Below are 27,572 nucleotides of genomic sequence, written 5' to 3' on the forward strand. Positions count from 1 at the left end.
GTAGTTAAACCAACCTGCCAATCCAACATAACTATTGCTCTGCTCAGTCTCATGAAAGCACCAGGAAGAAGAAGAGAAGCGATGTTTAGAGGTGTATTGGTTTTCAGTCTTAGAAACAATACAGATTAGAGGGTTGTTTTCTACGGTGATGAAGTGGACATCTTTTCGGCCGATATGAGGGAAACTTTTACATAGCACTTCACAGAACACATCGAATTTATACAATCGATAATTAATAATTCAAGACTCCATTAAATGATATATGCATGTGGATGACCAACTTTTGATTTCAGAATAACCAAACAGGTATCGACTGTTGCTCTCCCCTCATCTATGTGCTAAGACTCAGAGCAATCTAGGAGGTTTCTTAGATGGTCTTGAATATCTCTTCACATCTCGGAACAAACGCCTTCTCTTGAACTGTTTATCAATTAAGAACTCGTTGTTCTTATCGACTTTTTGTAATGGAGACAATTCTATACCTTTTGAAACACACCACTCTTTACAATCGTAGTCAATATTCCAAGAATCATCTGGATCAAATTTCCAACTCTTTGGAGGGTGAACATCATTAATGACCAATACGCCAGGTGGTGGGTTCTTGGATTTCCTGAACTCATCCTCAAGGTGGAAAACATGACTTGAAAAGATGTAAAACTCCCATTCGTTTGACGTGAAGCTCTTTTGCCAAATCTCAAACACCTCAACTTGTCTAATCTCTGGTTCTTCATCAATCACAATGTCCTTTCTTTCGGATTCCTTAACCAATTTATCCAATTCCTGTTTCTTTGGTTGTAACAAAAGCTTTAATTGCTTTATAAGAGGCTTCACCTTTGGATGAATTGCAATCATGAGGACCCAACCTATGAGAATGAGTAGAAATCTCCAGGGGATATAAGGGCCAACCAATATCAAAGATGCAATTGCAGTTGCCAAGGTGAAGAACAGAGAAGTTGAGACTCGCTCATCTTTGAATCCAGCGGTACCATACCAAAATCTCTCAATCTTGTCAAAGACAGCAACCAATTTTGACAAGTTATTCTGTAGATCCCGTAGGTTTACGAAAAATTCCATATTTTTCCTCGTTGTTCTACTGTTGTTCTCTTTCAACTCAGGTACTTCCTGTTCTTCATCAGAGTCGTCCAGTATTCTTGAAAGTTGTTTATCATCATTAACGCTGGCGAATTTGTTGAAGAGCGAATCACCTCTCTCGCTCAACTTGTGAAGATTGTTCCTGTGCAATGGATGTCTGTATAGATAGCCAGGGATCATTATTCCAAACAGCACATAGCACAACGGCAGTATGAAAATCACGTTTGGATGTAACACAACGAGCGTGTAGATGGTAATCGCTAGTAGCGACCTTGAAGGATATGTCCAGTGGAATATTCTGATCGTAGAGTACTGTAGCTGGAACAACCCGCCCAACCTGTCTGTTAGCTTGCGTATATTCTTAACCAGTTTAGTCATCGACAACGAGTCCGTGTGCTGTCTTATTGGGTCTCCAAGCCTCTGTGTTAGGTCATTCTTACTCGGCACGTCCTTAGGCAACCCACGCTCGATCACTTTGGAGAGGATTATATCCGTGAAATGCTTTTGGCGTCTCCGATCCTGTCTGGAGAGCACTTCACGTTGATCCTCATCGTTGTCGATATCGTCAAGCGCGCGATCGTCATCGTCACCACCATCATCATCTCTGGGGAGCTCGCCACCCTCCTCCGCCTCCCAGTCATCCAACCAGTATCCATCGGAATCATCAGTGCTTTCACCGCCGCTGTCCAACTTATCCAACCCAAGTGCTAGCAACGACGCCGTCAACCGTGCAGCGCTTAACCTTCTACTGGAGCCTTCACCAACCTCCTTCTTACCATCGGAATAGTTTATGGTCGCCTCGTACGCCTGTGAGAGGACTGAAACCAGGCGCTTTGGCGGCATCGCGTGGTGTTTATGTTTACGTCTCGGGCGCTGTGTGGAGCGAGTGGGCGGGAGTTTTGTGTGTGGTTTTTGTGTCAATGGTTTTCCAATCGGAATTTTCCCGCGAGATGGGAGGAGAGGGAATTGAACCGTTGAAGGTAAACAAACAAATTTAGTTGGAAGAAGACATGGCGGAACAGGAGAGTACAGCGCAGTACGATGGAGGATTCGAGCCGCTGAGGGTTCTACTGGCAGGTTTTTAGCTTAGTGGGAGTCTGCTGACCGACCGATGAGGGAAGATTGGTGGTGTGGGAGGCGTGGGAGGTGCTTGTGGATGTTTGAAATGAACGGTGATGGCCTGGTTGACTCCCAGTCTCACTATACATGGGCTCCGAGAGGGAGGTGGAGACACTCAGGGACAGAGAAGGGCACACAGGGACAGACGTAGAGGCACATCCAGAAGCCACCGTCCACGCTGATCCGCTCTGAACAGAAAAGCACGCCGCATTGTCCGCCAACAGTGGTGGGACGTCTACTGGCATAAAAGCTCCCTCTGTAAACAACCAAACTACGACACATCACAACACCATGGGGGACGTCCAGAACGTCGGCTCGCTAAACAGTCGGGACCCGTCCCTACCAGCACACTTAACGCCCACAACTCCTGAACCAACACACTAGTTTTACCGTCGGTACAATGAGCTCCAAGTCCACACTGCCCCAAACGCCCCAAAACACCCAAACACCACCAAAGCGGGACAACAGGGCGCTCCACAGCGCGGAGAAATCTCTCTTTCTCTCTCTGTGTGGGGTAAGAATTCAGCCAGCAGGAGCTGATTCCACTCGTTAATTTCCCAATTGGGATAATAACGTTAGGGTAGTCTGGTGCGTTGTGCTCATTCTTCCATATTGCTGTGGAGGAGAAATTGCGAGTGACTATGATGGGGGTTTAAGGTTGTTATTATGTTGGCTCCTTTGCTTGTGCTCGTTTGCAGGGTGCATTTGGCCGGGTGTGTTTGGGTTCTCAGTTTCGCTTCCACGCTTCTGTTGTTGGCTTCTATGTTGATGGAGCGGAGAGAAGAAGATGGATACTGGGGGATTGTTTCTTTTTTTATCTCTCAAGGAGGAGGAGATCAATCATGCTCAGTGGAGACGGGATTGGGCTATAAAAGGGTGTGGAACTCTCCGTCTCTACTTCCCTTCTTTGGAGTTGTGTGATATAGCAGTTCTATATCCACGATGAACTTCAACCAGCCAGTTAACCCGCAGCCAGTTCCAGGCTCCAGAGTGGAAGGTTACTCTGAAATCTTCACCAATGATCCACCTGTTGTCCTTGATCCATCCATGGATACGCTGTCAAAGATGTGGAATAACGCCGTTGCCAATTTTGCCAATTTCGACTGTATGGGCGTGAGAAAGTTCCATAACACCAGAAAGCAACAGCTGGACACATTCTTTACATACGATAGCTACGCAGAAGTTGACCGCAAGAAACACAACATCTCCTGTGGTATCATCCACTTGGTTACACATCACCCAAAGTACAGAGAGCTGTTGTCAATTGCGGGGAAGCCTGAGTTTGTCGTTGGTATCCTCAGTCCAAACAGATACGAATGGATGCTTGTGGATTTGGCAACTAGAGACTTCTCGTTGACAAACACTGCGTTGTACCCTACACTGGGCCAACAGTCTTCTCAGTACATCTTGTCGGTCACGGAGTCCCCAATCATCTTTCTGACAAAGGACCAGATTCCAAAGATTTTGGAGATTAAACCAGAATTGCCTCTGTTGAACATATTGGTTTCATTGGATGACTTTGACCACGACGATCACGATCTGTTCGTCAGAGCACAGTCTCTTGGTGTTTCACTTGTTGATTTCCGTGCAGTGGAGAAGATCGGTGAAAGACACCCATTGCCAAAGGATTTCAACCCACCAACAACTGACACCATTTACACAATCTCTTTCACATCCGGTACCACTGGTAACCCAAAGGGAGTGTTGATTCCTCATGAAATGGCTGCTTGTGGTATCATTTCATGTACTATGGGACTGGAGTCGCCATTCGAACTTCCAAAGGGTGCAAAACGCCGTCAGTTTGGCGAAAACGTTGATCAACATGGCGTCCAAGTGACAGCCTTGTGCCACTTACCGTTGGCACATATCTACGAACGTGAAGTCTCAAACTATGCCCTCATGTCAGGTTTCAGATTGGGATTCCCATCTTCAACAAACCCAGCAATGTTCTTTGATGATTTAAAGTCGATCAAACCACATTATTTGGCCTCTGTTCCAAGAGTGTATAACAAGCTGGATGCCTTGTTAAAGGCCAAAGTTAAGAGGGGAACACCACCACACGTGGTGCGCAAGACATTTGGTTTGGATCACTGTAGGTATCTCGTTTCAGGGTCTGCACCTTTGGGGGTGGAAACTATCAAGTATTTGAAGCAGACTTTGGATATTGGGTTCTCCGTTTGTTACGGAAGTACAGAAACATTTGCAGGATTCTTCTTTGGTGATGCATTCGAAGATGTTATTACAAACTCATGTGGTCATCCAAGTGCATCTGTTCAGATTAGATTGAGAGATGTTCCAGAGATGGGATACCATACAAATGAGACTCCAATGCGTGGTGAACTGATGGTTAAAGGACCACAAGTGTTTTCAGAATATTTCAAAAACCCGAAAGCCACTGCCGACTCTTTTGATAAGGATGGCTGGTTCCATACTGGTGACATCGTCTCTATGGACTCTGAAAGACGTGTTTATATCATTGATCGTGTCAAGAACTTCTTCAAGTTGCAGCAGGGTGAATTCGTTACTCCCGAACGTATTGAAAACATTTATTTGGCACACTCTCCTCTGTTGACACAGTTGTTTGTGCATGGTGATTCCCTACAGAACTTCCTTGTTGGAGTCGCAGGTATCTCGTTAGAGTACGTCCAAGAGATGTTTAAGCAGGACTTTGGCGTGGCGATTTCACAGGACGAAGTGCTCGGGCTATTACAAGATCCTAAGTACAAAGCCATGTTGATTAAACAGTTGAACCACCACGTCTCAGGTGCTGATTTACAAGGATTCGAGAAGATTCATAACATCCACGTTGATTTAGAACCTCTGAGGTTGGAGGATGAGGTGCTTACACCAACCATGAAGATCAAGAGAGAAAACGCAAAGAAGAAGTTTGCACCGATATTGGAGAAGTTGTACACCGAGGGTTCGTTGGTTGTTAAACAAAAGTTGTGAGCAGTAACAGATGGGGAGCCCGTTACTATTGTTATTCTTATTATTATTATGATTATGTAAAAAATGTCGATACACCCTTTATCCCTGATCCATTAGCTGATTAGTCCTTTTCATCTGAACCTTCCTTAGTTGCCTTCGAATCAACCTTTGCCTGCAAATCCGGAATAACACTCTCCTGAATGAACTGCTGCTTTGCGCTATGGAAGATTTCATCCAGGGCCTTTGCACTCTCATCGTCAAACTTACAAATGACATGTTCAGCGTTGTCCATCTCCACAGCAAAGTACCCATGCTCTGTAGAATCAACAGCTGCGTTCTTCGCCCACTCCGCAGTATCAAACTGCTGAAGCGAGATCACAGGGGGCTCACCATCAACATATGCAGGGAAATCAACCATATTGGCAACGTTATAACGCTCTATCAAGCCAAATATACCGAGATAGTATCAGACTAAAGGCATTAATTTAACAGCTTTGGAAAGTGTTGATGTAGTATCTGGTTCGGGCAGCAGTGAAAATTTCGCAGCGCTTCTCATCATCACCGCCTACGGCTTCTCATCGCAGCCTTCATTGCGAACCGAGAGCTCCGTATACCACAAGGAAAGAGAATGACTGTTGAAATACCCGAGGTTGCTGTTCCAGGCCAGCCGTTAACACCGCTACACCAGCTGGACCCATCGACGAAACAGATATCCCGCTTCCAGCCTGGTGATGGTGCTGTGGTGCAAGAGGTTAGGGTTGGTGGTACTGTACAGAAGGTCATCACTGCAACGCTTGTGGGCAGAGTGGAAGTTGAGAGCACGGAGGTGGACAGTGATAAGGATGGCAAGGAGGAGAAGCAACGAGTGATGACGGTATCTGTGGTACCGCCAAATCAGAACAAATTTGACAAGATCAAATTCACAAACCATTCTCCAAAGGAAGGGGACGTTGTACTTGCACGCATCACAAGACTTTCCCTGAAGCAAGCATACGTTGAGATTCTGGCGATTGAAGGGTCCGGCAATGTGCTGAGCGATTCAGGCATCGGCTCCAACGGCGATGGCGAAGTTGCTGCGTGTGGGGGTTCTGGTGGCGGTACCTTCTCCATACACCTTGGCTCATCTGATCTTGGAGAGACGTTCAAAGGTGTGATCAGATCACAGGATGTTCGCTCCACGGAGAGAGATCGTGTTAAGATCATCGAGAGCTTCAGACCTAATGATATAGTACGCGCACAGGTGATTTCCCTTGGTGACGGTGCCAATTACTACTTGACCACTGCCAGAAACGACCTAGGTGTTGTATTTGCCAAAGCCCACAACGGCACCGGTGGTATGATGTATGCAATTGATTGGCAGACGATGGTTTGTCCATCTACAGGTGAATTAGAACAGAGAAAATGTGCCAAACCATTTTAATATACGTGTACTCTAAAGATCATCATCCAGTAGAGACGCACTCTTCTCCAAACCTCTAGATGCGTATCTCTTTCCAAAGAGTACAAGCAGCATCTTTTCGACGAACTTGTTCATCCACTGCGCACACACGATGATTCCACCATAGATTGTTGCCAGTCTCACGAGGAAAGTTGTAAATGACATACGCTGGTCCTCAACAACGAGCAATAGAGGCTCAAAATCGTATTTGAAGAAGATCCCCGGAGGGCCTCTGTTCTCAACAGTATACGTCTTCTCTTGTACGCTCACAGAGTACTGGTTTGTATTCACAGCAACACCCAACTTCTTGTAAACTGTAGGAACCACGGTGAGGAAGTAGGTATAGCTCTTCAAGTTCTCCTCGGTGGTCTTAGCGGTGGCGTCCAAGGGGTTGTCGATATACGGGTAGAAGTCTCCAAATGAGAACTCACTGATGACGTGTGTGAAGTTCAAGCTCTCCACTTGGACCTGGGTTCTATCTCTGTACCCGAACCCCTTGGCAGTGATATGGAAGTCACCAGCGACTCTATTCACTGGAATGGAGCCAAAGATATGACACGCTGGTGAACCAAGGTTATGGCCTGTGGACTCCCGTCTCAGAAACTCCGCCCTGATGCCTTCAGCCATGATCTCATCCAACTCCGGCGTGACGATGTGTCTCTCACTGTTGACCTGATAGCCGTGTGGCAAGAAGAACGACATCCCTTCGTACTGAAGCTTCTCTGCAGCGAGGAACCTATCGTAGGTCAAGTCCCTAACATTGGTCTGGATGAAGTTACAGGGCATGGCCACGAGAATATCGAGGTTGATGGTCATATTCCTCGAGACGGTGTTGTCCACGTGGAACTGGTGATCAACCTCACCACCGAAGAACGAGCCGATCTCCACCCAGGTCAGGAACAGCAACAGCAAGAAGGTCATAAGTGTCGAATATGACCCTCTTTGGGATCTAACGAGATGATGCGAATCAACCTTAGCTACAGCGGGAAACGAGGTGCGCGCACATGTTAGTAATCAGTTTGTCTCTATAGCCGGCTGACCATGCTTACGAAAGGCATCAAAAGTCCGCAGCGACGCCATTCTCTCTCCGTTCATGTTAGAAGTGACGGTGGCGATGGTGGTGATGGTACTGTTTGTCTGTTTTGTCTGATTTGTCCCAGTGTCCTCCTCGAGAAAGTTTGGCGATGTGGACATATTTGGGGTTCTCGGACACGAAGAGACAAACGCGAGGGAGTGCCCGGACAACAAAACAACAACCACAACCACGGCAACAACACCATCAACAGCACCATCAACATCAACAGTACTAAAGACCAGGTTGACGGGGCTAACATGGACAGGGGACACGGTAGAGAGGTTTGCAAATGAATGCTGAAGAGTTACAGGAGCAGCTGGATGCGCTGCAGTCGATATACCCGGAGTTGAGCGTTGATGAGGAGCTGACGATGGGCGTCTTCCAAGTGCGATTGCCGCTTGATAGGCCGATAACGGTATCGCTCTTGTCGTCGAACGCCGGTGGCAGGGTTGTTGATTCTATAAGGATCAAGTCGGTGGAGCCGTTGGAGGTGAGGTTCTCTCTGCCGATAGACAAGACAAAGTATACGCTGAAGCGTTCGTGGCTCTCTGAAGACGTGCTACGCGATATTGGCGAGACGATAGATCGAATCATCGACAACGCCGATGACGATTACGTGCTTTACACTCTGTGTGAGTTTTTGGCGATGGACCTCGTTACCACGTTCCATGACTCGATATTTGGAGATATACAGACAGACGACTTTGGATGGTTTAGAGAGATTGCGCTGATGCACGAACGGGCCAGAATCCACCAGTTTGTCCATTCCGAGTTCCAGTGTTGTATATGTCTTGACCAAGTTGAGGGCTCAAAAGGTGTGCTACTGCACTGTGACCATTCGCTATGCAAGCATTGTTTGGGTGAACTTGTGCAAAGATCGCTGGATCATGATTTAACAAGGCTGCAATGCCCCAGCTGTCCTACAGAAGTTCTCAAGGATCATACCTCTTTAACGATTCATGAAGTCAAAAGGATCATGTTCAAGGAGACATTGTCCAGAGACGATCTCCTGAATGTCATGTCACCAAGCGAATATGAAGAGTACCATAAAAAGAGACTGATAACACTGTTTGAAAGGTATCATGCGATGTATCCGTTGAATTCATCCCAATGCCCAAGATGTCTATCATGGTCATTCCACGACGATGTTGAAGATCAACTGATGAGATGCGCCAGTTGTAAACTTGCATACTGTTTCGACTGCAAGCATAGCTGGCATGGAACTATCAACAGCTGTGGTAAGCCCTTGAACATTGTTCCAGTAGATTTGGTTGAGAATTTCGTGGATGATGGCCAACCTGAATCTCAACTAAACAGGCTAAATACCATATATGGTGCAAGGTCTGTGAAGTTAGCCATACAGGATGTTTTAGATAAAAGGGAAATGACACTATTGGTACAAGCAAGCGATGACATGGTGCAATGTCCTAGATGTGGAATCGCAGTGACAAAGACTGACGGGTGTAACAAGATGCAGTGTAAACTGTGTAAACAGAACTTCTGCTTCCTGTGTGGATTAGACCTGTTCAAGGAGGATCCATATCTACACTTCAACGATTATAGATCACCGTGTTACGGCCGACTGTTTGAAGGGTTGATTGACGACTAGATGATAGATTAGATTATTTATATTATAATTATAGAGTTAGGATTAAATACTGGCATTCACACCAAGAGCTGTAATCACCCAAAGAGTTTCCAATCTTCAACCTGCAACTCTTTGATGATGCTCTCTACTACACCGGAGGCAAATGTTATTCTCTTGTACGCCACGTTTTGTGCCATGTGCTGTTCGTCTTGAACGTGATGGAGTTGTTCCAACTGCTCCAGCTCATCAACATCTCCAAAATGGGCATTGTAAGTGACAAGCAAGTCAGTGGAAACCTTCTCCAGTCTAACAACACCCAGCACTAACGCCAACGCAGGCTTATACTCGGCCTTGTTCACGTGCTGGTTGTTGTGTTCTTTTCTCCCCCATTTCAAAGCCGGTTCAAGGGCAACGCAGATATACGCCTTTACCCCAAGTTTATTGGAACACTTTGTTATCTCAAACAGCTCCCAGTCCTTCGTGCCGTTCAAGTTGCTGATCTCCGCGAGATGTTCCTTGATGGCTTCACTGTCCTCTTGGTCGATACGCTCCATGAGGTCGAAGATGATGGAGTCGTTCACCCTCACACCGGTAAGGCTTGTATCATCAGCCTCCGCTCCAGGAACAAACACCTCTTGTGTATCGGGGACCTGTCTAAAATCTGAGGCGTCGAGAAGTCCCTCTGGGATCTCTGTCGTTATAGCACCTCCCCATAGGCTTTGCTTTCTCTTTCCAGCCATTGTTACTGTCGCTCTCCACTGGTTCAGCAGAGCAATGTTGAGAAGTCACGGGCTGTAGCAACGGTTGAAGGGGAAAACAACAACACTGGAAGGGAAACACCTGGACACCTGGACACCTTAACATCTTGACACCCAAACACCTTAACACCTTAACACCCAAACACCCAAACACCGCAATGGTTCTAAAAGCCACAAAAGCGCTTTGTCCGCCCGCGCGCGCTGCTCCAACACCTCGTCGCCCCCAATTTTTTACGCTACTTTCCCCTTTTACTTCTATCAGAAGTCACTGACAACAGCAACAGAAGCCGACATTGAAACCACTATCGAAGCAACAATGAGCGATAGAATGCAAATTGATACACCTGAACCTCAGGGTGAGATCGATGAGAGCTTGTACTCCCGTCAATTGTACGTTTTGGGTAAAGAGGCGATGCTGAAGATGCAGAACTCCAATGTTTTGATTGTTGGACTGCGTGGGTTGGGTATTGAGATTGCAAAGAACGTGGCGCTTGCCGGTGTCAAGTCGCTTTCGCTGTATGATCCCTCGCCAGTGGAGCTGAGAGACCTGTCTACACAGTTCTTCCTTACCGCGGAGGACGTGGGTAAGCCACGTGCTGGGAGCAGCGCTGCGAGATTGGCTGAGCTGAACTCGTATGTGCCAATCTCTGTTGTTGAGGATTTGACTGAGGAAACACTGGGCAAGTTCCAGGTGATTGTGGCGATGGACTTGAGCCTGGAGGAGCAGGTGAAGATCAACAACTTCACACACGCGAATGACATCAAGTTCATTGCTGCTGATACGAGAGGGCTGTTTGCCTCCATCTTTGTTGATTTTGGTGAAGAGTTCACCATCATCGACTCCACGGGTGAAGAGCCGGTATCAGGAATCGTATCAGACATTGAGCCAGATGGAACGGTGTCAGTGCTGGTTGATTCTCGTCACGGCTTGGAGGATGGGGATTACGTCAAGTTCTCCGAGGTTGAAGGCCTTGACATCAACAACGGTGAAGTGTTCAAGGTGTCAGTGCCGGGCCCTTACGCTTTCAACATTGGCGATGTTTCCAAATTGGGCACTTACAAGAAAGGTGGACTGTACACGCAGGTGAAGATGCCACGCAAAGAGTCTTATCAACCTTTGGTTGAGCAGTTGAAGGCACCGGAGCTGGTGTTCCCAGACTTCGCAAAGTTTGACCGTCCGGCTCAGTTGCACCTTGCATTCCAAGGTCTACACCAGTTCAAAGAGAAGAGATCTCATTTACCAAGACCTTTCAACGATGAAGACTTTGCAGAGTTTGCCCATCTCGTTAAGAACCTGGCGCAACAAACCTCATTTGAAGGCGATTTAAACGAGGATTTGATCAAAGAAGTTTCATACCAGGCTCAAGGTGATATCCCAGCGATGGCTGCTTTCATCGGTGGTATTGTAGCACAGGAGGTGTTGAAGGCTTGTTCTGGTAAATTCGTACCAATCAAGCAATTTCTGTACTTTGATTCCCTGGAGTCCCTCCCAACTTCCTACCCAAGAAATGCAGAGAACACTCAACCAATCAATTCCCGTTACGATGCACAGATTGCTGTTTTCGGTTTGGACTTCCAAAAGAAAATCGCAAACTCAAAGACATTCTTGGTTGGTTCCGGTGCAATTGGCTGTGAAATGTTAAAGAACTGGGCATTGATGGGACTGGGTTCCGGTCCAGAAGGTAAGATCATCGTCACAGATAACGATACCATTGAAAAATCCAATTTGAACCGTCAATTCTTGTTCAGACCAAAAGATGTTGGACAAGGGAAATCTGAAGTCGCAGCTAAGGCTGTCATTGCCATCAACCCGGATTTGAAAGGTCATATCGAACCAAAGCTAGAGAAAGTTGGCACAGAGACTGAAAATATCTTTGATAACGACTTTTGGGAGTCTCTTGATTTTGTTACAAATGCCTTGGATAACATTGATGCCCGTACCTACGTTGATCGTCGCTGTGTCTTCTTTGGAAAGGCCTTGTTGGAGTCTGGTACTTTAGGAACAAAGGGTAACACCCAGGTTGTTGTTCCAAGATTGACTGAATCTTACTCTTCTTCCCAAGACCCACCTGAAAAGTCTATCCCATTATGTACCTTACGTTCATTCCCTAATAAGATTGACCATACCATTGCTTGGGCAAAGAGTTTATTCCAAGGTTACTTCGCCGACTCTGCTGAAAATGTCAATCTGTACTTGTCTCAGCCAAACTTCATCGAGGCTACTTTGAAACAGAGTGGAGACGTCAAGGGAACTTTACAATCAATCTCTGAGTCGTTGAATGAGAGACCATATTCATTCGAGGACTGTATCAAATGGGCAAGATTGGAATTTGAGAAGAAGTTCAACCAGGAAATTAAGCAGCTATTGTTCACTTTCCCAGAGGATGCCACCACATCGAATGGATCACCATTTTGGTCAGGTGCTAAGCGTGCTCCAAAACCCTTGGAGTTTGACATCAACAATCCAGAGCATTTCCACTTTATCGTTGGTGGTGCCAACTTGAGAGCGTACGTGTATGGTCTCAAGGGAGACCAAGGCAACCCAGACAAGAGCTTCTATGAGAAGGTGCTTCAGGAAGTGAAGATTCAGCCTTTCACGCCAAAATCTGGCTTGAAGATTCAAGTTAACGATGAGGACCCAGATCCAAATGCTCAACAACAGGTTGAAACTGATGAGTTACAAACCTTGGCTACATCTTTGCCACAACCATCCACACTAGCTGGATATAGATTATCCCCAGTTGAGTTTGAAAAGGATGACGATACAAATCATCACATTGAATTCATCACAGCTGCTTCGAACTGTCGTGCTTTGAATTACCAAATTGACGTTGCAGACAGAGCAAAGACCAAGTTTATTGCTGGTAGAATTATTCCAGCAATTGCCACCACCACTGCCGCAGTCACCGGTTTGGTCCAATTAGAGTTGTACAAGATTGTTGACAACAGAACCAAATTGGAAGACTACAAGAACGGATTCATTAATTTGGCCTTACCACTGTTTGCCTTTTCTGAGCCAATTGCTTCTCCAAAGGGTAAGTACAACGACAAGGAGTTCGATAAGATTTGGGATAGATTCAACATCAAGGGTGACATAACATTGAAGGAGTTGTTAGATTACTTCAAGGAGAAGGAAGGTCTAGAGATTACAATGTTGTCTTATGATGTGTCGTTGCTGTATGCATCGTTCTTCCCACCAAAGAAAGTTGCCGAGAAGGAGGGAATGAAGATCACACAGTTGATCAAATCCGTCACGAAGAAGGACCTCGACAGTCATATTAAGACCTTGATCTTGGAGGTTTGTACGGATGATTTGGAAGGCGAAGATGTTGAAGTTCCATTCATTACTATCACACTTTAAAAAAAAACACACAAGGGAGATCTACAGTTGAAAGTACAATAAATGAACCCATTAATTTTGTTTTCATCTCACTTCATCAGACGGCTTCTGAGATCTTTGTAACGAGGTTTAACAGTTGAATGTGCTCGTCTGTACCGTTTGTCAATCTAGCATCGGTTTCAAAGAGGGCTCTGGAGAACTTGTTCTTCTGTTCCGAGGTGAACGAGTCGTTGAGGATGATTTCATCGTGTAGTTGATTGACGATTTCTACCGCACTCCAACCTTCCATCACCGCGTCCTCCACTGAGTTGAAGATCTTTTGGAATTGTTTGGATTCAGCAGCATCTAGCAAGGATTTCAGAACGTTCTTTGGAACAGAGCCAGCAATTTCACGGATGGAATCGATGGTGACCCTGTCTGCAGTGTCAGTGGCATCAACATCGCCTTCTTCATCTACAGCAGTGGCCAGTGTGGAGTGGAGCCTAGCAGCCGATTGTAGGAGAGTGATGGCCTTACGCAAATCACCGTTAGCAATCTTCAACACCTCTTCCAGGACACCGTCTTCAATTGAAACATTTTCCTGTTCCTGGATATGTCTCAACCTTTCCAAGGCATCTTGATTATCCAAAGGACGGAATCTGAACTTTGAACATCTCGATGCCAGGGGATCAATGATCCTCGTTATGTAATTACAAATGAGACAGAATCTGGTGACACCGGAATACGTCTCCATGGTTCTTCTCAACGCTGATTGTGCATCTGAAGTCATAGAGTCAGCTTCATCCAGGATAATGATCTTATAAGGCGGACACGGATACTTCTCACGGTCCTCCTTAGACGGGTTGGACACGGTCAAACGTGCAAAGTTCTTAACCTTTTCACGAACAATGGATATACCTCTCTCATCGGAGGCGTTCAGTTCCAACACACGTGACTTAGATAGATGAGGGCCATACAGTTCCTTCGTCAAGGCTAGGATCGTCGATGTCTTACCCGTACCTGGTGGCCCGTAGAAGAGCATATGTGGCAGATTGGCACTTTCAAGAGTCTTCTTCAGCACCGTGACAGCATGGTCCTGTGCGCTCACCTCATCCAGGTTCTTTGGACGGTACTTCTCAACCCAGGGAAGCTGTCTATCTGTCTGCTCCAAACTCTTTGAGACATCCTGTCTCTTACCGAAGAACCCAGCAGACATCTTTAAACCAAATCAGACAATCAGGCAGTGGATCTATGATGTCTCACTCGCCTTCTTGTGCTGAGGGATGAGTACGCGTCCACCAGGTTTTCGCTTCCTCAGTCTTTTCGCGTTTTCGCGTTTGGTGGGGGATGGCGGTGGAGGAAGGAGAAACACATCTAATACTGTCACTATAAACCAGTCAAAGAGAGCATAGGAGCCAAACGACAAGGCAACAATGGCTCTGTTCACCACGATGGGGATGTTCATCATCGATGAGATCCATTTCCCGGAGGAATCGCAGCTAGAGCCGCAGTACAACGTGATTGGTGGAGGAGGCACCTACGGTGCACTGGGAGGAAGGGTCATCACGACTGGTGATAAGGCATCATCAGTGGGATGGATTGTTGATAAAGGTAGCGACTTTCCCGTGGAGGTTCAGGAGTACCTTGAGAGCTGGCAAACTGGATGTGTTTGGAGAAACACTCCCGATAGGCTGACCACCAGGGGCTGGAACATGTATGGAGCTCGAGGGTTTAGGGCATTCAAATATCTCACTCCAAAGCTTCGCATTGACGTTGATGACCTTATAGATCACAGACAGCTACTGTACTCCCAGTCGTATCATCTTATCTGCTCTCCAGAGAGGTGTCAGTCGATACTCAGGAAGCTCACCGTGGCACGCGTTGACGGGACGGTGCCACCACCAGTAATCACGTGGGAACCTGTACCAGATCTGTGTACTCCAGAGCATCTCAATCAGTGCCTACAGAACCTGAAACATGTCACTGTGCTAACTCCAAATGCTGAAGAGGCATCGAGGTTCTTTGGAGAAGAGGAGCCATCGACCAAAGAAGCCCTGGAACAGCTGGCCTCGAGATTCCTACCGTACTTAACCTCAAACTCTCACTTCAAAACTGGTAGTGGCATTGTGCTGAGATGTGGTCCATTGGGATGCTATACGCTGACCACAGCTGGTACATCACACTGGTTCCCAGCGTTCCATAACGACAGGGATCAATCGCACCAAAGGTGCGTTGATCCAACAGGGGGAGGAAACGCATTCATAGGAGCTTTATCCACTGCATTTGTACTCAGCCATGGAGATTGGGAAATCGCAAGCATATCTGGTAACTTGGCTGCTGGCATAGCTATTGAGCAGATTGGTATGCCCGTCATCGAAACCTCTGACAACTCCTCAATTGAGACTTGGAATGGGCTGTCGATTGAGGAAAGGCTCAGAGGCTACATCGAGTGGAACGAGCTGGACTATGACGCTGAAGAGGTGCTCAAGAAGCTTCGAATTAGAGCATAACGGTGTTTATATCATCATCATCATCGTAAATGTCGTTGCCGTAGTAACAGCTGTTGCCCGATGTAGATACACCCGGGCACCAGTGCCCGCTGATCAAATTTTGGTTAGCGATGCCCTTCAAACCGGTGATGAACACCTCGAGGAGTGAGGTTCTTCCCACCAAAAGAGATCGCAGAATGAAGCCGCCTAGTGTTAAGCCTCTTGTTCCGAAGAGAATACGCGCTGTTAAGGAAAACCGTGTGATTAACGGGGCTGCGGTGCAGAATGTGCTGAGACATATAGACCCCATAAACAAGCAGATGATTGAGAGGAAGTTGTTTGTCGACCAATACGTCGAAGGAATCTCCGGGAGGGAGCTGCTGAAATCGTTCGATAACATCGATCCTCTGCTGAAGAGAGAGCTGGAGCCCTTGTATGACTCGTCGTTGAAAGTTTCCTACTCAGAAGGCCTGAGGCCTCGGACACAGTCTTTCCTGCCCAGTGAGATCGAAGCCATATTTAACAGGTTCAAACACAGGGAGATTCGTAAGAGCTATAAGAATTGGTTGAATAGGAGTGCCGTGGTTCTTCTGCTCCACGATTCTTCGAATTCTCTGACGAATAAGAGGTTTAACAACAGCATTGTACGACGCATAAAGACCTTGGAAAACTCGGAGTCCTTGATGATGAAGAATATGGATCCCTTGATACTTGGAGAGATCTTGCACAATGATTCGAACCTCCTCGATCGCCTTAAACAGCTATCCTCGAATGACCACGGCGGAGTGATCAAATCCATCTGTATACCACCGCACGCTATCTCACTAACGCAACTGATTCTACCAATCGTGGATAACGAAAGACAAAGTTTCCCACTTGTCGGTGTATACTTCAACCTGAAGACCTCATCGTCTCTGAAGATTGAGCTGAAGGAGGCATTACAGCGCACAAAGAGCACAGAGGAGATCAATTACCAGTCCCTACTAAAGATAGCTGCGGAGCAGAGATCCACCAAGACAAGCACTACGAAAGAATTGGTAACCACTATCGGCCAACTAGGCCTGTTAACCGTAGGCATATCCCCTGACGGCATCAGTTTCACAAAGAGTCATTAGACCCGTGTATTTAGCTATTTTCAATCAAACTAATCGAATGGCGTCAAGTAAGCCTCAGCAACAAATCTAGCCCTGGCGTTGAGGAACAACTTCATTTCGCTGATCTCCTTATCAACGTCCTCCATGAACTCAATGATGAAGTCCACAAGCTTGTGCTTCAGCATCTTCTCAGCGTGGAAATTCGTAATCAGGAACGAGATGTCGTAGCCTTCAATTGGCGCTCTTCTCAGGATGAAGAAGTGCTCTGCACGGCCTGTCAAGAATCTCGTGAACTTGTGCACCAGAATCTCCTCAATATCATCCGCCTGTTTGATCTTGATGGACACTCTAACACTGTTGATACTGGACTCGATCAGTATCTGCTCGTTCTCGTTTCTGGCGATCACCATCGGGTTCAGCAACGCCTCCAGCGTCTTCTGGGTCTCAACTTCTGGCTTGTTGTGTCTCTCAGCCATCTGCGAAGCAAAGTCCTCGAGACAAAGCGCTGCCGTCAGTGAGCTGCGCACTGCAGAAAGGTATGGACGTAGTGATTGTGACTATACGCCGGTGTCATCCCTGGATGGCTGTTTCCTTGTGCCTGGTGCCTGGTGTCTGGTGCCTGGTGCCTCCTCGCTCCCTTCCACATCATCATCAACATCACCAGGGGGAAGCACCATCGCCAGGGAGAGCACCATCGCCCGGAAACAGACTTCCCCGGGAATCCGCTCCTTGTTAGTGTCAGTGCCATAGAAACTCCTCTGTAACCACACTCACCATCGATTCGTATCAATTGAACGGGGGCTCCAGCACTGTTTGAAGCTCTGAGTCGACAAGTGCTAAGTACGGGAAATTAGTAGGTGGCCCGGGACGTAAACCGAAAAGGGCGGGAAGCCTAGGGGAGACATGCCCAAAGAGGCAATATTCGCGGGTGCTGGATCCGCCAAACGAGTTCGCGGAAAATGGCGATGGGCATGCGCGAAAATTACCGTTTTGGGGGCTTACGCTATAGGCCTGAAAGTTCAACGATGCTTCCTACTGCTTGTTGTGTGGTTGATGGGGGTTAATTGGTAGGACAGCGACGATGGTTTGGAGACCAGTGCAGCATGAAAGCGGCAAGACGTACTACTTCAACGATGAGACACAGCAGTCTGTGTGGGAGAAGCCCGTAGAGCTGCAGACGCCGCTGGAAAGAGCGCTTGCAGAGTCAGACTGGAGAGAGTACAAGGCCGAGAACGGGCGAGAGTACTATTACAATGTTAAGAGTCAGGAGAGTGTGTGGGAGATCCCTGAGGAGATTCAGCGAGTGCTCGATGAGCAGCAGGATGGCGCAGAAGGTGCTGGGGACAAGCAAGGGGAGGAGGCGAGTGACGGGAAAGCGAGCGAGAAGGAGGAAGTGGCAGAGAAGCCGGCTGAAGTGACGGTGAGAATCAACTATAGGTCCAAGTTGACGGATTCCAGCGAGAAATACCATAACGACTCTACGCTGCTCAAAGAGACTGTCAAGCCGAGCACGCAGGAGGAGGCTGATAAGATGTTTGTGGAGCTGTTGAGAGAGAATGCCGTTGATGCAACCTGGTCCTTTTCCAAGATTGTTGACGAGCTGATATTGGACCCACGGTATTGGGCAGTGGATGACTCTTTGCACAAGAAGCAGGTGTTTGAGAACTACCTAGCGAACAGAACGAAGGAGGAGTTGATGAAGGAGAATAATTCCGTGGAGAAGTTCAAAGATGCGTTTGTTAAACTCCTCGAGTCCAAGAAGGAGATCAAGTATTATACAAGGTGGTCTACAACGAGGAAACTCTTACAGGATGAGCCTATCTACGCCCACTCTGTGATAAGCGAGAGAGTCAAGAAACAGACATTCCAAGACTACGTTGAGTCGTTGAGGAAACAACGCCTTGATGAAAGAACAAAGCTCAAGGGCCAAGCTCTAGGCGAGCTGAACGACTATTTTAAGTCACTTCGTCTGAATGCCTCATCCACATGGGAATCGACTCTGGATACGATCAAACAGGACCCGAGATTTGAACAGAATACACATTTCGAAGTGCTGACCCAGTTAGACCTCATTACTTTATTTGAATCGAACCTTGTTGAAATTGAACAGCAGCAGATGAAGCTGGTACAGGTTGAAGCTCGTAAGAACTACAGAGCCGACCGTAAGGCTCGTGACGGATTCAAAGAGCTGCTTGGGGAGTTGAAGGAGAGTGAATTGTTCAATGCCAACAGTAAATGGGATGAAATTTACGAACTTATCAAAGAAGATGATAGATTCCTGGATATGTTGGGACGTAACGGTTCCACGCCGTTTGAGCTATTCCAAGATGCGATTGATGAAGAGGAATTGTTGATAAAGGCCAAACAAGGTGTTGCAGAACAAATCCTGTTCCACAATGGATTCAAAGTACAAACTGAGGGAGATTTGGATCAACAGTTGAAAGAGATGGTTACTATCTTGCAGAAGGACGAGCTAACAAAGGATTATGACAACGATACTATAGAGCTGATCCATTCTAGACTGGTTGCAGATGCTAAGGAGCAAGCAGAACGTGATAAATTTGCCAAAGAACGTCAAATCCGTAGAGGTCAAGAAGATTTCAAGAAGTTGTTACGTATATTTGCAAACCCGGTGATTACTGTCGACACCAAATGGGAATTCATCCAGCCACGGTTGGAGAAGGAGCCTGAGTACGAGGCTCTTCCTGATGAGGAGTCTAGAAGATCAACGTTTGATAAGTTCATAGAGAGATTGAGACAGGCTAAGGCTGATGCTGAATCTCAACATGAGTTTGACGTTAAGAAGATCATTTCAAACGTTGTGCAGATGAAGAGGGACCAGGCAAAGTCAAAGAAGAGACCATTCGAAGAGACAGAACCTGCTATGGAACTAGACTACTAAGCCAGGGCATATCACACTGTTTTCTTTTTGCTGTATTTGCTTTATATATGTGCACCAAAGCTTCACTCTTCACCAGAGATCAACGAGGATAAAGCGATGAGGCCTAATAAACCATACTTAAAGTACTGGTTCTCTGTTATGAGAATCGTCACATAACCAACAAATGGGAAGTATCCATACACGGTACCGACGATATCCTTATCCTTATTGAGATAGTTCTGACCGCGTGCGTATAGTCCCAAATCGTCAACAGGGTTGTTATCACCTTTTGTCAGTAGCAGTTGCTTCTTGTCATTATGGTGTTCTCTCAACACCCTGTGGACAATAGGAATGGCCTTCTGATTCACCTCGTACACCACAACGTCTCCAACCCTCGATCTCTCGTTACGGTTCCACAACAGCAGAACATCACCTCTATGGAACGCAGGCTCCATGGAGCCTGACAGAACAACAACTATTGGAGAAGACGAGTTCGTAACCACAGACAGCCCCTTCCAGAACATATACGCGGAGGTGCCAACATAGAGCAGCGTGAGCAGTTGTTGTAGCTGTTGTCTCAAGTTCATCGTGCCAATCACTTCTTCCGTCCAGGTTCAATTGCGTGTCTCCTCCTCGTGGTGATGCTTTACAATCTACGTGTTTACAACGGCTTTGAAGACAGCGTCAAGCGCCGAATTTAGGCATCTCTAGGTAGTTCTATGGGGTTACCCTACCGCGACGGCCACACTTCTCTGAAATCACGCGCCAGGGCAGTTGCAGTCCTCGTCTTTTTTACACAAATCACAACCACACAGTCACACCATCGAAACCACAATGTATTGTTAGATCCAGATGGATAAGCCAAGATAACAAAACCCGTGTCAATTGGCTTACGTTGTGTGGGTAGTTTGATAGTTCTCAGTATTGTAGCATTGCCTCTAAATTTGATTTTCGCGCAGGCTGAAAAACAAACAAACAAAAATTTTTGTACACAAATGCGATGAAAAAAAAAGGTTGAAAAAAAGATCAACTAAGTCTCGAGAGATCAAATCTACAAGAGCTGGTCTTGATACACAGAGCGGCAAAGGTTTAAACACGGCGCTTCGGTAGTAGAACACTCATTTAAGATCCTTGGTATCTGATAAACACAACGACGCTATTTTCAATACTCTTTGGGTTATACTTTCTGGTTTGATTGGGGCAGAAGAACATTCTCGAAGAGTCGCACTCATATAAAGAAAGATAGAGAGAGGGACAACGAAAGAGGCGGAAAGGAAGAAAGCGTCGAAGAGAGGACATCGATGGACGAGCAAATCAAGCAAGCAGTGGAGATAGCCATTGGTGGTACCGCTGACTTCCAGCTGAAACAACAGGCGATTCAGTTTTTGAACGATCTCAAGAACTCGCCAGATGGATGGCAAGCGTTTGCACTGCTGTTGAAGGATGTCAACAACAACGACCAAGTGCGCTTTGTAGCACTACAGGCGCTGTGCGATTACATCCCAACTTTGCAAGGAGACAGCTCCTCATACATAAGGAGTACACTCTTGGAGTATTTGCAATCTCTGATTTCAGCCAACAAGTACGATCCGGCATTCCTGAAGAACAAACTGGCTGAAGCATTTGCAGCCAGCTTCTGTGCAACTTACTTGACGTCGTGGACGTGCTTCTTCACGGATTTCCACCAGTTGATCAAGAATGAGAATGAGATCGCGGTGGATCAGTACGTTAGGGTCCTCTTGGCAATCCATTCGGAGATTGGTGATCAATTGATCATTAGGGAAAGAACAACAACAGAGAGAAATAACAACTTGAAAGATGCTATTAGGGTCTCGGATATGGCTGATTTGGCCTTGGTTTGGAAGCGCATCCTCACAGATTTCAGAGATCGATCTTCTGCTCTAACACAGGAGATCTTGAAAGGTTGTCTTCAAGTGATTGGTGCCTACGTTTCTTGGATTGAAATCAGCTTGATTATTCCATCCGATTACATAAACACAATCCTACAATTCCTAAACAAGGAAGGACAAAAGTCCACTTGTTGTATTACCCTAACTGAAATCATCAGCAAGAAGATGAAACCAGAGGGCAAGTTACAGTTGTTGTCGATGTTGAACTTGACTTCCGTGGTTGCCTCTTTGAACATCGACTCAAGTGACATAGATACAGTGGAGAGCGTTGCTAAGTTGTACAACAGTATTGGATTGGAATTGAGTTATATATTGGATTCTTCCGAGGCCACACCAGAGACGAAAACTGCTGCAAATGAAAGCATCCTTGCAGTTTCGCCATTCATTTTGAATTTCCTGTCGAATGAGTACGATGATGTTTCATGTCAGGTGTTCCCATTCTTGTCAGCTTTCCTAACTGCATTGAAAAAATTAGTGAAACAATCCGGTGGTCAAATCTCACCTACACATATGGAGTTGCTTACAACTTTGCTACAAAAGATCATAGTGAAGATGAAATTTGATGATGATGATGACGGTGAAGATGAGGATACAATCCAAGAGTTCAATGAGTTTAGAGGTAGACTCAGAGTTTTCCAAGATACTATTGCAAGTACATGTCCAGATATCTACATGGAACAAATGTTTGCTGTTATTAACCAATCCATATTTGAATCCAACGGACAAGACTGGAGACAAGTGGAATTAGGATTGTACGAATTGACGAGCTTTTCAGACAGTTTGAGACAGAATACCATGAACATTCCAAAACAACAGATCATCGGTTCTAAACCGTACTTAATGTTCCAAGAGATGCTCTTGAAAACCATCAATTCTAACGTGATCCAAATAAACCATCCATTAATCCATCTGCTCTTCTTTGAACTCATTGTTCGTCATTACACATTGTTGAACAGTTCTAATAACAAGGATGAGTTGACCAGTCATATTCTCAACTTGTTTATATCATTGGGATTGCACAACAATAACGAAATGGTTCAGATGAGATGTTGGTATCTATTCTTTAGATTTGCCAAGTTGACCAAACCTGAATTGAACGATAATCTTATCCAGGAACTTGTGACTGACCTTTCGCAGACTCTACTTGTGATTGAAGCTGAATTGCCTCAAAAGGATGATGATTCAGAACTGGTTGAAGCGTCGTCAAAGTTTGACAACCAGTTGTACCTATTCGAAACCTTGGGATTATTAATTTCATTGCACAACAAGGACAATATCAGCATGAAGTTGAAGTTGATGGATATGTTATTCAACCCAATTTTCTTGAGTTTGCAAAATATCATCTCTTCAAACGACAGAAGCCCAAAGACAATACTACAAGCACACCATCTCTTAATGGCAATTGGTACCATTGCCAGAGGATTCGAGTATGATACTGTACCAAACAAAGTCTATAATGCTGAGATCATCGAGAGATTCAAAAACACTGCTGAGGTTGTTTTGGTGACTCTAGAGAATTTGAGCTCTAATGAGGGCATCAGAGACGCAGCCAGATTTTCGTTTGCAAGATTCATTCCAATTCTAAAATCAAGTATTAATACCTACCTTTCGCGTCTTATTTCTATCATTTTGGCCTCAAACAACTTGAAGTTTAGCGAGCTGACCGATTTCCTTGGATTTATTGGGCAAATTGTTCACAATTTCAACAAGGATGATCTTATCTATCAGTTGCTCAACGATTTGTTCACGCCACTCTCTGATAAAGTATTCCAAATGGTTAACGACAAGGGTGAGAACAACGTTTATGAGTTAATGCCGGATATCATCAGGGAGAAGTCGTTCCTAAAGAAGGCATACATCTCACTTTTAATAGCACTTCAAACGAACAACGTTTCAAGTTTGTTAATCACAGAGACGAACAAGTCCAATTTACCAACAATTTTGCAAAGTCTGCTGCTGGATGCAAACAACTTGGAGGACCTTCAAGTTGCCAAATTTTCCCTCACAGCTTTGGAGAATTTCACCACCATTTTCGGTAACGATACTGTCAACGATTCCAAGGACAAATATGCCACGGGACTAACCATTCAGGGCATCTCATCTTTCCTATTGGAGAACTTGGTCAACCTCAGTTTCGAGATTCCATTTCAAAACTCTAAATTCGACGTCAAAGACGCCCAGTATAGATTTGTCGTGGATGAGTTGGCACAGATCTTGAAGACTTTGTTCACCGTCAAGCAGCAAGACCTGGTACAGTACCTCAGGGAGATCTATTTCCCACGTATCCAACTTCCCCAGAACGTTGGTGACGATTTGATCCAAAACCTGGCTAATTTGGACGCAAAGGCATTCAAGAAGTACTTTGTTCAATTTGTCATACAGTTGAAGTCATGATGGGCTCCACCATACGAGCGAGTTTACCAGTGTAACGATCCTTATACATAGACAGAGAAGTGCCTTTCCAAAATAACACTCATACATACCAAAACCCCCCAGTCTACTAGAATCAAATGTCTTTTGCATTGGTATATTGACCCTCTGATAGTGTGTAGTGATGGTGTCCAGGTGTTTGTAGATTATGAGCGCGTGCGCGTTTGATTTCAGTTTTTCATCTTTAGTCGATCGAATCGAAAATTTGTTTACATTTTGCCAAACGTTTAAGACCACGGCGAAGGGACGTTATAGAGACCGCTAAGTGCTGTTAATTCATAATGGTTGGGCTATTGAATCCGATGAAGAGGCTGATTGTGGTGGTGGTTTCACTGCTGACGATTGTGGGTGTTCTTTACAAGTTATCCAAGACGTCTGCCCCTGATCTTCAAGAGGTTCTGAAGCAGATTCCAAATGAAAACATGCTTGGGTTGAGCTCCAATAGGGAGAACCAGCTTGCGGATAGGCTTGAGCAGATCGCCGACAGGCTGGTGAAACAACAGGACGAGCGTATCTCACAGCTGGAGGCTGATCGTAAAGTTCTCGAGAAGAAGATCCAAGAGTTGCGTCGTCCTCCTGCTGATTCTACCTTGAGGGAGAAGCTGGCATTCTTGTTCCCGTACGACCAGAGCAAGAAGTTCCCTGCTTATATCTGGCAAAGTTGGAAGTACGGTCTGAATGATGATAGATTTGGGGAGAAGTTCAAAGAAGGTGAGATGCAGTGGGCTGTTAAGAACCCTGGTTTTGTCCATGAGCTGTTCAACGATGATACCTCACATGCAATCATTCACTATCTATACGTGACAATCCCTGAAGTGATTGAGGCCTATGAAGCCTTGCCTTCGATTGTGCTCAAGATGGACTTCTTTAGATATCTGTTGTTGCTTGCACGTGGTGGAATCTATGCAGATGTTGATACCTTACCTCTCCAGCCAGTGCCAAATTGGATTCCTGAGAACGTTTCTCCTAATGAAATCGGCATGATAATCGGTATTGAATCGGACCCTGATACCCCTGACTGGAGAAAGACCTATGCAAGAAGATTACAATTTTGTCAATGGGTCATTCAAGCCAAACCTGGACACCCAATCTTGAGAGAAGTTGTTGCAAAGATCACAGAGATTACATTACAGAAGAAGAACAATGAGGAATTAGTAGTTGATAACAACTTGGACATCCTGGAATGGACCGGTGCCGGTATTTGGACCGATGTTGTGTTTACCTATTTCAACGATTATGTTCAAAGTGGTATCTTCTCCAAAATCACATGGAAGGATTTCACAAAGCTTACAGTTCCAAAACTGATGAGTGATATCCTCGTTTTACCAATCACGAGCTTTAGTCCTGGTATTGGTACCATGGGGGCTCAGGACGAAGACCATCCTTTAGCATACGTTAAGCATTATTTCGAAAACATCTGGAAGAACAGTTGATCCACGGGACTCTCCTTGAAGCCCCAGTGGTGGGTATTGTATACATGTCAGCTTTGATTGGTATATTTTGGTTTGATGTTATGGAGTTCGTGTATTCGTACAAGTATAAAGCTACTTATATATGCGACTGATTAAGTATCGTAGCGTATCCCAGAGATGTTGATATTGGGGTACCAGTTCGTGATCAAATAGAGTGTCCTAATGCTTTGTTTTCTTATTGCCATGGCTCTCCATGAATGCCTTTCTCTTTAGTGAATCCTCGTCCCTTTGCTGATAGCCCAACTCGGTGTCTTCCAAGGCAGCAGTCTCATCAACACTACTGAGGTCACTATCGACCTGTTTCAACCGTCGGTGGTCTTTCTTTACACGAGAATTCCGTCTTTCTACACTCAGTATCGGATTGGAGGGCGGGAACTTATGACAACCAGGCGAAGACTCCATGGTGAAGCTATAGTCATCTGGAATCACAAGTGATGAGGAAGTAGCAGCTGTGGTGGACTCTGCGCTCTTTGCAGTATCATGCTGTGCCCGTACATCCGTATCGTGACTGGCCGGCAGGCCGGTAGCACATTCCAGCTGTAGTTTCTTCCGCAGCGCCCACTCCTGGACGTCTTCGTTAGATTTGATCACCATCAATAGATCTTCAAGGCACTCAAGGTACCCTTGTGACTTCATCGCCGCACTGTTCAGCGTCGACAGCTTATACAGAGCCGCCACAGACCTGGCAGCGTTCTTGAACTCGGTTGTTATGGCATCATCGTTCATATTTCAAGGTGCTGAGCGCCCACGAGAGAGAGAGAAGAGTGAACGTGAGTTTGCTTAGAAAGCTATGGCCTTAGCAGAGCAGAGTGAGGTAGAAAATAACAGAGAAAGCTCAAAGAGATGGTGCAAAACACCCGGACACCACGAGATGACCCTCGCCACACGAGAACACCCGAACATCACAGTACTATCTGCTTACATAAGCCCACACACCCGCACACCACATTACTGTCTGCTTACATAAGCCTACCCCCCCCCTCCCCCAACGTCCGCTTTGGGAAGCAGATAAACAAAGCCAAAACGGTACATCCAGACACCCGCAAACATCACCAGTAGCAGCACCACCGAGGGCTTCTTCCTCTCTCTCCTTCCACTCACTTCTCTTTCTCTGCTTCAGCTATACATTCCCATTCCTTCTCACTGTCTGAGACCTCGTACTTGGACTCCAAAGTGGTGTGTGGCTGTGTATATCCATATCTCGTTAGACAAGTCTCATCATCCAGGGCCAGATCCTCTCATATAGAATGCTCTTCCTCGACCATTCATCACCACGTCCTGATATGGTGTCACAGGACGCGTGGTTCATGGAGAACACGCAGCTGTTCTCACCGACGGTGTCGCACTACTCACCGTCTCCACAGTCACAGTCGTACCAACACCAGTACCCACATTCACTGCCACAGTCACCTCTCAGCACAAGCCATCAGCACCATCAGCTTCACCACGGCACAGTCACCAGCTCGTACCACCAGAGCCCGACTGCCCATAGACAGAGCAAGCGAGTACAGAAACGGAAGCGTGATGATGATGGTGGTGTGACGAAGAAGCTGAGACACGCGGTTACTGCTGAGGATGAGCCAGGATCTCAAGAGCCAGTGCGCTGTGATTGGCCAATCTTCCAGCTACCACAAGGCGGCGTGGTTCAACAGAGTCCCTTCGGCATGATTAAGGTGATTAAGGAGGGAAAGAGTGAAAAGGCAACGCTGGACAACGATATAAACTTGAGCACCTTTGCGCCTGCGCCCGAGGAGAAGCAGGTAAGGGAAAGCGTGCCGATGATTCCTTCACCTTCTCCATCAGTAGAGGTTGAATCCTACATGATAGAAGGGTACAGAGAGATCAACAGGAGCTATCACTTACACGAGGAGAATATAGTGAATGTGAACTATTCCCTGTATGATCATTCTCACGAGGATGCTGACATCGATTGCGACTGGGAAATGTAAAACTGTTACTATAAAACTGGAAGGGAAGGG

At 46.1% G+C, this 27,572-nt stretch overlaps 18 protein-coding genes across 18 annotated transcripts; 10 read left to right on the forward strand and 8 right to left on the reverse strand.

The window, feature by feature from the left end:
* Positions 1 to 261: 261 nt before the first annotated feature.
* PEX28 (Pex28p) lies at positions 262 to 2,087 on the reverse strand. Its single transcript, XM_020217703.1, has one exon. The coding sequence runs from the start codon at positions 1,933 to 1,935 to the stop codon at positions 346 to 348; it is 1,590 nt and encodes a 529-aa protein (XP_020072919.1). The 5' UTR covers positions 1,936 to 2,087; the 3' UTR covers positions 262 to 345.
* A 1,189-nt stretch (positions 2,088 to 3,276) lies between these two features.
* On the forward strand, positions 3,277 to 5,160 carry CYBJADRAFT_121488 (acetyl-CoA synthetase-like protein; the record flags this gene model as incomplete). Its single annotated transcript, XM_020212357.1, has 1 exon — positions 3,277 to 5,160. One exon carries the CDS (start codon positions 3,277 to 3,279, stop codon positions 5,158 to 5,160), a length of 1,884 nt encoding a protein of 627 aa, XP_020072920.1.
* A 100-nt stretch (positions 5,161 to 5,260) lies between these two features.
* CYBJADRAFT_170347 (uncharacterized protein) lies at positions 5,261 to 5,730 on the reverse strand (the record flags this gene model as incomplete). Its single annotated transcript, XM_020216107.1, has 2 exons — positions 5,261 to 5,577; positions 5,709 to 5,730. The coding sequence occupies 2 exons, from the start codon at positions 5,728 to 5,730 to the stop codon at positions 5,261 to 5,263; spliced, it is 339 nt and encodes a 112-aa protein (XP_020072921.1).
* A 37-nt stretch (positions 5,731 to 5,767) lies between these two features.
* On the forward strand, positions 5,768 to 6,559 carry CSL4 (exosome non-catalytic core subunit CSL4; the record flags this gene model as incomplete). The annotated part of the gene is made up of 1 exon (XM_020212350.1): positions 5,768 to 6,559. The coding sequence occupies one exon, from the start codon at positions 5,768 to 5,770 to the stop codon at positions 6,557 to 6,559; it is 792 nt and encodes a 263-aa protein (XP_020072922.1).
* A 12-nt stretch (positions 6,560 to 6,571) lies between these two features.
* On the reverse strand, positions 6,572 to 7,657 carry ERV41 (Erv41p; the record flags this gene model as incomplete). Its single annotated transcript, XM_020212353.1, has 2 exons — positions 6,572 to 7,554; positions 7,627 to 7,657. 2 exons carry the CDS (start codon positions 7,655 to 7,657, stop codon positions 6,572 to 6,574), a joined length of 1,014 nt encoding a protein of 337 aa, XP_020072923.1.
* Positions 7,658 to 8,178: 521 nt separating this feature from the next.
* ITT1 (RBR-type E3 ubiquitin transferase) lies at positions 8,179 to 9,249 on the forward strand (the record flags this gene model as incomplete). Its single annotated transcript, XM_020213110.1, has 1 exon — positions 8,179 to 9,249. A coding segment is annotated over exon 1 (951 nt), but the record flags the coding sequence as incomplete, so codon positions are not given.
* Positions 9,250 to 9,253: 4 nt separating this feature from the next.
* On the reverse strand, positions 9,254 to 9,980 carry MOG1 (Ran GTPase-binding protein MOG1; the record flags this gene model as incomplete). Its single annotated transcript, XM_020217272.1, has 1 exon — positions 9,254 to 9,980. The coding sequence occupies one exon, from the start codon at positions 9,978 to 9,980 to the stop codon at positions 9,336 to 9,338; it is 645 nt and encodes a 214-aa protein (XP_020072925.1). The 3' UTR covers positions 9,254 to 9,335.
* A 324-nt stretch (positions 9,981 to 10,304) lies between these two features.
* UBA1 (E1 ubiquitin-activating protein UBA1) lies at positions 10,305 to 13,409 on the forward strand. Its single transcript, XM_020213960.1, has one exon. It carries the CDS (start codon positions 10,315 to 10,317, stop codon positions 13,357 to 13,359), a length of 3,045 nt encoding a protein of 1,014 aa, XP_020072926.1. The 5' UTR covers positions 10,305 to 10,314; the 3' UTR covers positions 13,360 to 13,409.
* On the reverse strand, positions 13,372 to 14,571 carry RFC2 (replication factor C subunit 2). Its single transcript, XM_020213961.1, has one exon. The coding sequence runs from the start codon at positions 14,531 to 14,533 to the stop codon at positions 13,436 to 13,438; it is 1,098 nt and encodes a 365-aa protein (XP_020072927.1). The 5' UTR covers positions 14,534 to 14,571; the 3' UTR covers positions 13,372 to 13,435.
* A 90-nt stretch (positions 14,572 to 14,661) lies between these two features.
* Positions 14,662 to 15,827, forward strand: MAK32 (Mak32p; the record flags this gene model as incomplete). Its single annotated transcript, XM_020213238.1, has 1 exon — positions 14,662 to 15,827. The coding sequence occupies exon 1, from the start codon at positions 14,751 to 14,753 to the stop codon at positions 15,825 to 15,827; it is 1,077 nt and encodes a 358-aa protein (XP_020072928.1). The 5' UTR covers positions 14,662 to 14,750.
* A 176-nt stretch (positions 15,828 to 16,003) lies between these two features.
* CYBJADRAFT_170355 (uncharacterized protein) lies at positions 16,004 to 16,921 on the forward strand (the record flags this gene model as incomplete). The annotated part of the gene is made up of 1 exon (XM_020216108.1): positions 16,004 to 16,921. One exon carries the CDS (start codon positions 16,004 to 16,006, stop codon positions 16,919 to 16,921), a length of 918 nt encoding a protein of 305 aa, XP_020072929.1.
* A 29-nt stretch (positions 16,922 to 16,950) lies between these two features.
* Positions 16,951 to 17,595, reverse strand: ARC19 (Arc19p; the record flags this gene model as incomplete). Its single annotated transcript, XM_020216764.1, has 2 exons — positions 16,951 to 17,457; positions 17,593 to 17,595. The coding sequence occupies 2 exons, from the start codon at positions 17,593 to 17,595 to the stop codon at positions 16,951 to 16,953; spliced, it is 510 nt and encodes a 169-aa protein (XP_020072930.1).
* A 389-nt stretch (positions 17,596 to 17,984) lies between these two features.
* Positions 17,985 to 19,643, forward strand: PRP40 (snoRNA-splicing protein PRP40; the record flags this gene model as incomplete). Its single annotated transcript, XM_020212345.1, has 2 exons — positions 17,985 to 18,293; positions 18,363 to 19,643. Coding segments are annotated over 2 exons (1,590 nt in total), but the record flags the coding sequence as incomplete, so codon positions are not given.
* A 221-nt stretch (positions 19,644 to 19,864) lies between these two features.
* Positions 19,865 to 20,368, reverse strand: SEC11 (signal peptidase complex catalytic subunit SEC11; the record flags this gene model as incomplete). Its single annotated transcript, XM_020212360.1, has 1 exon — positions 19,865 to 20,368. One exon carries the CDS (start codon positions 20,366 to 20,368, stop codon positions 19,865 to 19,867), a length of 504 nt encoding a protein of 167 aa, XP_020072932.1.
* Positions 20,369 to 21,082: 714 nt separating this feature from the next.
* LOS1 (Ran GTPase-binding protein LOS1) lies at positions 21,083 to 24,085 on the forward strand (the record flags this gene model as incomplete). Its single annotated transcript, XM_020212427.1, has 1 exon — positions 21,083 to 24,085. The coding sequence occupies one exon, from the start codon at positions 21,083 to 21,085 to the stop codon at positions 24,083 to 24,085; it is 3,003 nt and encodes a 1,000-aa protein (XP_020072933.1).
* A 317-nt stretch (positions 24,086 to 24,402) lies between these two features.
* On the forward strand, positions 24,403 to 25,554 carry HOC1 (alpha-1,6-mannosyltransferase; the record flags this gene model as incomplete). The annotated part of the gene is made up of 1 exon (XM_020212379.1): positions 24,403 to 25,554. One exon carries the CDS (start codon positions 24,403 to 24,405, stop codon positions 25,552 to 25,554), a length of 1,152 nt encoding a protein of 383 aa, XP_020072934.1.
* Positions 25,555 to 25,618: 64 nt separating this feature from the next.
* Positions 25,619 to 26,366, reverse strand: CYBJADRAFT_165274 (uncharacterized protein). Its single transcript, XM_020213962.1, has one exon. It carries the CDS (start codon positions 26,317 to 26,319, stop codon positions 25,753 to 25,755), a length of 567 nt encoding a protein of 188 aa, XP_020072935.1. The 5' UTR covers positions 26,320 to 26,366; the 3' UTR covers positions 25,619 to 25,752.
* A 345-nt stretch (positions 26,367 to 26,711) lies between these two features.
* On the forward strand, positions 26,712 to 27,571 carry CYBJADRAFT_165275 (uncharacterized protein). The gene has a single exon (XM_020213963.1). It carries the CDS (start codon positions 26,841 to 26,843, stop codon positions 27,540 to 27,542), a length of 702 nt encoding a protein of 233 aa, XP_020072936.1. The 5' UTR covers positions 26,712 to 26,840; the 3' UTR covers positions 27,543 to 27,571.
* The last annotated feature ends 1 nt before the right edge of the window (position 27,572 follows it).

Source organism: Cyberlindnera jadinii (genome assembly GCF_001661405.1).
Source record: "Cyberlindnera jadinii NRRL Y-1542 unplaced genomic scaffold CYBJAscaffold_1, whole genome shotgun sequence".
NCBI lineage: Eukaryota > Fungi > Ascomycota > Saccharomycetes > Phaffomycetales > Wickerhamomycetaceae > Williopsis > Williopsis jadinii.

Excerpts from the sequence above, each read along its gene's own strand:
- PEX28 (XM_020217703.1), bottom strand. The coding sequence starts at position 1,935 with ATGCCGCCAAAGCGCCTGGTTTCAGTCCTCTCACAGGCGTACGAGGCG.
- UBA1 (XM_020213960.1), top strand. The coding sequence starts at position 10,315 with ATGAGCGATAGAATGCAAATTGATACACCTGAACCTCAGGGTGAGATC.
- RFC2 (XM_020213961.1), bottom strand. The coding sequence starts at position 14,533 with ATGTCTGCTGGGTTCTTCGGTAAGAGACAGGATGTCTCAAAGAGTTTG.
- CYBJADRAFT_165274 (XM_020213962.1), bottom strand. The coding sequence starts at position 26,319 with ATGAACGATGATGCCATAACAACCGAGTTCAAGAACGCTGCCAGGTCT.
- CYBJADRAFT_165275 (XM_020213963.1), top strand. The coding sequence starts at position 26,841 with ATGCTCTTCCTCGACCATTCATCACCACGTCCTGATATGGTGTCACAG.